Genomic DNA, 7,132 nt, shown 5'->3' with positions numbered 1-7,132 from the left:
TACATGATAGTTGTTCTATCAATTAAGTAGTTCTTCTTATAAACCTTTTGAACACTATTGAGCTTCTTTTCAATTTGGGCCTCGTGCCCTTCAGATGTAGGTAAAGTTATACCGAACTGGGTTATCTTATTGTGTGTTATTTTTTTTCTCTGTTTTAGTTCTTTTGTCAGTATCACTGTGCCCATCATCGTATATTCAGTTGACTATCTGTACGTTCTTCACTAAGTTTAAAAATGTTATATACTATTATTTTAGTCAATAAGTTTTGGGTTTGATTTCAATTTAGTCTTTAAATTTCAAAATGTTACAATTTTACCTTTGAAGTTTGAGTATTATTTCAATTTGGTAACTAGGTTTCAAGATATACCTAATTTTTAACTTAGATTTTTCACTAACTAGTACTCATTTATAGAGCGTTCAATGTTTATTAACTAATTTTTAAAAATTATAATTAATTAAGTTTCACTATTTTCTTATCACTATTAAAATTACACTCCGTAATTATTTTAAATTTTGTACCAAAAACATATTTTTCCATGAACTAAAAAGTATAATTCAATTTTCTTTATTTAAATTGAGATATATAGCTTAAATTGAAAAGATTACCATGCACTATAATAGCACCCATGCAATCTTTTATCAATCAAAATTTAATTCAATTCAGTATCATCTCATCATCATTGAATATCACAAATAACATTGAAATTCCTTCTTGGGCCACACTCCAAAAGACTAGTTTACCCTATAGTTCTCCCCAAATTTTATTAAATTTCCATCAAAAACAGAAAATAATTGCATACTTAATTTAATCCATCTATAGATCTCTCTCATCACCCAAAAAAAAAAAAAAAAAAAAAGCCGAAACGTTGAAAAGACGACGGTCAATGGTGGTAATGATGGTGGAGAGGAGGCGGTGCCACCGTGAAGTTATGTTGTTGCGGAGGCAAAGGAGGTGGGCATTGATAACATTTGGCAAAGAGGCCAAAATTGTCAATCTGTCGTATAAAGTTGGTCATGCTTGCCCACCCGCCGAAGCCGAACCCTACAACCAAAACCCATACTACTACGAACACATTAATCGTATAGGTCCCCACCCACCTACCCACAAATTTTGGTGGTTGCTCCACAGCATTCTGCAATATAAAAGATTAAAATTATCGTAACCTATCAACTTAAAACGGTTAGATTTAGTAGGATAAAAGTAGAGATATATATACGAGACTAACCACTCTAGCTGTAGGGGACTTGAAGGTAAACATGTGGGCAAGGGCAGGGATGATGTAGACAGTGAAGCTAACGAGGAGTGAACCGACGGCGGAGTTGATGGGGCCGAAAAAAGGAAAGACAATGGCTAAAAACCATATGGGAATGACCACAGGCAATCTAGCTGCGGCTCGTTTGCATAAACTCTTGCATTTGTGCATCCCTATTGTTTTCTCCCATACGAAATATAATGGTGTGCATGCAAATCCAAATGTTATGAACTGTCCGATATCAAACCCCAAAATAACTCACATTAGTAAAAACAAATAACAACACAACCTCACTAACTCACTTGTTCAATATCAATCCTTCTCTTAAATGACATGATCAATCAATTTGGATACTAGATTAAACATAGGATTCTTTTTCAAAATGATCAACGGGCAAATATTCATATAAATATTGTGAGATCTCTTCATTTTTTTTAACGTGGGATCCTCAACACACACAACTCGGAAAACAAAGACTATAAATTTTTAAACATACAAATAGGGGTGAGTATGATAAATTTAAAAACTAAGTTGATCGACCAAAAACAAACCATACCAAACCAACTTCGATTAGTCGAAAGAGCCAAGAGGGTAACAATTGGAGTCGGTAGATTGCTAACCTTAAGTCTCGTCATACCCAACCAACTAACTACATTTTTTTATAAAGTTACTTATTATATTTATTATTTAATAAAAAAAAAAAAAAAAGTTTAGCCTTTTTAGGGTTTCACGATTTTTCCTCCCCTTTCTTTTTTGTTCACAAGCCCCCTTTCCTATTCGTCTAGTCTCTTAAACAACTCACACACGTCGCTTGTGGCACTGCCCTTAACCCTCACTCTCGTCTTTTAGAACGTCGTCCCACTTCTCCCTGACACAAGTGCTTCAACCCAATTCAACTCACACACTTATTCATGAAAAAAAAAAACATAGCAGATTAAAAATAAAATTAAAACAAAGAAAAAGAAGGTTATAGTAAAAAAAAAAGTTGGAAAAAAGAGAGAGGTTTGAGAAAGTGAGGTGGAAAGAGAAATAGCTTAAGAAAAATAAAACAATAGATCATAAAACTGACTAATTGTCGATTGACGAAGATTTGGACAGAAATGTCAATATTTCATGTTTAAAAAACTAACCACGATTGATATCAGTTTAGCCAAAAATCGACTTCACCCGACCGATAATGACCTTTATAAATAGTCAAAGCAAGGAAATAATAAAAAAAAAAAAAGGTTGAAAATTACCTGATGAATGAGCATTAAAACAACAGCCAAATCTCTAAAGGGGGATTTAGGGAGAAGAGCAAAAGCATTAGAATGGTTAAGAAGCAAATCTCCAAATGCCCAATAAACAGCCGCCGCTGATGGAAGTGTCAATGTCAACACATACACCGTAGCCATCAAATATATCCCTTTAAACTTCTCTGGCTTCCACATTGCATGCATTATTTCCCTAAATAATTAATTACATGGTCAAAAACATTATAACATTACTTAATTAATTAATTAATCTTTTTTTTTAAAGAAAAATAAAATACTAAACTTATCCCTCTTCCCCTTTAAAGATTTATTTCATTTTCCATATTTGTACTTACCCTGCGAGTCTATGCTCTGCTTTGAAAGCATTTTTCTGCATTGTCCTTTCACATTAAACATACTTACCCCGCTCATTATTTTTGCGACTCAATCCTTTCATTTAATATACATTTCTGTCTTATCAGTTCAAAATAATAATAATAAATTTATATGACGTCATATGACGCATGCTCAAAGTCTTCTATTTAAAACTGATTGAATGATCACGTGTAACTGCTTCTTTTAATACTCTTTAACACTATATCTACCCGACATTCTATTCAAATTTAATATTCTAATTCAAATTAATATACATAATAAAACTCAAAACCATGGATGTAGGCATGCCTATTTTTTATTTTGAGTTGTTTACATACATTAATATTTGAAATCTCTTTTCTTTTTTCCAAAATTTAAAAATACGATATTAATAGTAAAATATTATAATCTATTCGCGATAGATAGATATTGATAGTACTCTATCGTGATCTATCGCGATCTTTCACAATGATAGACAGTGAAATTTTACTATATGTGTAAATATTTTGACCATTTTTGTTTATTTGAAAATAACTCTAATTTAAAAGAAATTTTTAACATGTTTTTAAAGAAAAATAATAATAAATCCCGAGTTTTATTATTATTATTATTATTATTAAAAAAAGAAAAAGGTAAAGGTAAATAGAGAGATTCCACGGAAAAATTAAGACTTTTTCCAACACGCCTGATCAAGACAAATATCTGAATAATACAAAAGAAACACAATTTTCTAAATATGCATTCCTTTTTATTATTATTATTTTTCATTTTTCAATCAAGTCCTCCATATGAAAAAAAAAAACCATATTTATTTTAGTCCATTTTAACCTCAAATTTTCAAATTCATACAATAAACATTAAGGAAATTGTTTTTAGCGATTTCTTTTTTTCTTTAAAATATTACTTATAAAATTAGTTTTTTTATTTATTTTCGGAACTTAATTTAAATTTTGAAAACATTTATATAAGGTAAACCACAAAACAAAAAAACACATAAGTCAAATTAATTTTAATAAGATTAATTTTCAAGAAAACATATATCAAACAAACCTTTAACTGATGAATTACACACACATATATGGATTTTTTAAGTGGAATAACTTAAGATATATTATTGTTTGGTAAAAGTTTATGTTACAAACTTACACTCCTAGGGGAATGTAATTTTGTAGTCCCTTAAAATATTACATTTATGTCCTTGTTTTAATTTTATTTTAATTTGTCTGTAAAGTTTTAAGATTTATATTTTTAATCTTGATTTTCGTTAGATATCCATTTTCAATCATTGGATTAATATCTATTAATTATTTTAAAAGATTTAAATTATTTATAATTAAATTAATTTTCGCTAATTTCCATCACCAAATTAACTTATAATTTTAGCCTTAAATTCATTTTAAATAAATTAACTGTTATTTGATGTCAAATATCACATTAAAAGTATGAAATATTGAAATGTATGAACCAAATGAAAACCAAACTTACAATTCAAAGGTGTAAAACAGTAACATTTTAAAATATAGTCTAAATATAAATTAAACTCAATATTCAAGTGTCCTTAAAAGTGTAACATTTTGTGGAAGTGAACTTAACTCAACGGTAATTTATATGACATTATTCCCTAGAAGTCGAAGGTTCAGTTCTCATTCCCATGGTCGCTGTACTAAAAATACTAAAAATTTTAATAGTTTGTAACATAGAAATTAAAACTCAAAAATCTAGACGCCAAAATGCTAATTTTCCACTAAATTTAGTATAACAAAATTTTTTTTTAAAAAAAACTACCTTTTTAGTCTTTAAATTTTGGGTCTAGTTTCTATTTAGTCCCTAGGTTTCAAAATATTACACATTTTGTCCTTAAGTTTTGTTGGTTTCAATTTAGTCATAGATTTCAAAATATTACAATTTTACCTTTGACAATTGAGCTTTACTTCATTTTGACCCCTATATTTCAAGATTTACACTTTTAATCTCAATTATTCACTAAATACTCATTTTCTGCCATTAGTGTTAATTTAGGTTAATAAATTAAAAGTCATTAAAAGAATTATAATTAATTAAGTTTCACTATTTTTTATCACTTTTAAAATTAAATTTAAAATTTCACTCATAATTATTTTCAATTAATGAATAAAAAATTGACGTCAATAATTAAAAATGAATATTTAAAAATGAGGTTAAAAATGTAAAATCTTGAAACTTAGAAATCAAATTGAAACAAAACTCAAATCTCAAAGATAAAATTATAGCATTTTGAAACTTTGGGACTAAATTGAAACAAAATTCAAAACTTAAGAACCAAATGTATAACATTTGAAAACTTAGAGATCAAATGAAAATTAAACCACAAAATCTAGAGACCAAAAAGATATTTTTTCAGAAAAAAAAAAAAAAAAAAATTATATCTTTGGAGAACGGTAAAGCAAGCTATTTTCAGCTCACTCATTTTAACTTTTTCAGTTTACAGAAAAAGAAAAATAAATAAATGACAAAAATATATATATATATATATATATTTCCTTAATCCATACTTACACTGTGACAGCATGTCCCCCAAATGTGTACAGAATGTTAGTGGCCCCCGTGAAATATAGGACCATCTTGGTCGGACCCGAGTGTTTCACTCCTTCAACCTAAATATTAAATTTTATTATTATTATTATAAATATAAAAACAAATAAATAAATTTAAAGGGAAAAAAAAGAACCTGGCCATGAAGGAAGGAGGCAATGGCAAGATACCAAGCAGTGTAAGTGGTCATTGCAAGACCCAAAAATGACCAAATTCTATAGTTATGGAAAGAAGGAACAAAGACAGTGGTAGCACAACATGCTCCAAATATATACGTCCATGTCCTCTTGTCAAGCTTCTCATTTATGTAATATATGTTGCTACAAATTCATCATTATAAAAAGAAAAAACTCCACATTATTAATTAATTCCAAATATTTCTTCACTATTAACCACTTGATTAATTATATCCAAATTGTCTTACCTCGCACATGCTATTAGTTGTATCACCGACCCGAATAATAGAAATGTGCAATTGAACGCTAGTCCCACGTTCCTCCATCGCTTCCCTAGTAGCCCATCTAAAACCTCGAACCACTGTCGTCACCATAAACATATGGTTTACTGTTTAATTCAAAAACTTAAGTTATTACACTATTATTTCTTTAAATAATATATTCAATACTCAATTCAAATATTGATTTCGAGGAGAAATGACTTTTGGAGAGCTTCACCATATAAAAAAAGTAATAATAATAATCGTACCATTAAAAATTGATACATGAGTAAAAGAAGTGGAGCATAGACTTATTGTATCTAAGTATTGCTCTTTTAATGATTCTCTTTCATATATTTAACTATACAAAACTGTCAGTCACGTTATGACGACCATCTCGATTCAAAATTGAAAGAAAAATTTGAAGAGTTTTGAAAGAGAGAGATGAGTTATTGTGACCTGAATGACATGGTTTGTAAAGTAGTGAGGTTTTTGTGTCTCCTTCCTGAGTCTATATTCAAGATAAAGTGAAGTAATGAGATAAGCTGTCCAACTTCCCATGAATCCATACAACAGCTGAAGAACAATTCCAGACACCATTCCCACTTGAGAAAATGAATATGGCAGTGTAAGAAGAACTTGAGCTACCTGTTTTCATTCAAACCAAAACATTAGTTAATTAATTAATTACATTTACAAACCAACATTATTAGGATCCTTAATTACCTGGTTTGAAGCACAGCTGAACCAAGCATCATAACATGAACCCCCATGCCAAAACAGCTTCGACAGCTTCGTTTTTGCCTCGGTAGCCTTATTATCATTCTTCCCGACTATTACCATCGTTGTCGTCGTCTCTGCTGCCACTTCCACCATCTCCATTTTCTCTTGTGTGTCTCTCTCAAACGGACAGGTCGTTGATTGTTTTTATGGAGAGTTTTCAACTTGGGGTTTTGTCTACATATAGTTTGTATTTATATAGAGGGAGACTGAAAGCTACGTTGCCAAACATAGAGAAACATACCTTTCTTTTGCCTGTTGCTATTGCTTTTTGTTAGTTGAGACCATATGCCAGGTAGAGTTGGATACTGTTTATTGCTGTATATTGTCTGCTATCGTAGTTTAACTTTAGCAAAATATTAAAAGAGTAGTTATTCTACATCGAAAAAGTGCGAATAATAGATGAGCTCCAAACACCCTTTTTGGTTTCAAATTATCCTAATTTAAAGTACTTTGAGCTTAGTATACCAACTTTAGTTGTGTGT

General features: G+C 29.8%; 1 protein-coding gene across 1 annotated transcript; it reads right to left on the bottom strand.

Moving 5' to 3' along the window:
- Window positions 1-634: 634 nt before the first annotated feature.
- On the bottom strand, window positions 635-6,818 carry LOC120088750 (auxin transporter-like protein 2). The gene is made up of 8 exons (XM_039046187.2): window positions 6,594-6,818; window positions 6,327-6,515; window positions 5,856-5,968; window positions 5,568-5,751; window positions 5,396-5,493; window positions 2,492-2,699; window positions 1,227-1,484; window positions 635-1,133 (listed from the first exon to the last, which is right to left on the bottom strand). The coding sequence occupies exons 1-8, from the start codon at window positions 6,747-6,749 to the stop codon at window positions 882-884; spliced, it is 1,458 nt and encodes a 485-aa protein (XP_038902115.1). The 5' UTR covers window positions 6,750-6,818; the 3' UTR covers window positions 635-881.
- Window positions 6,819-7,132: the final 314 nt, after the last annotated feature.

The sequence above is a fragment of the Benincasa hispida genome, chromosome 10 (assembly GCF_027475165.1).
Source record: "Benincasa hispida cultivar pf3 chromosome 10, pf3_genome.v1.1, whole genome shotgun sequence".
Classification (NCBI taxonomy): domain Eukaryota; kingdom Viridiplantae; phylum Streptophyta; class Magnoliopsida; order Cucurbitales; family Cucurbitaceae; genus Benincasa; species Benincasa hispida.
This window is presented reverse-complemented; position numbering and strand designations above follow the sequence as displayed.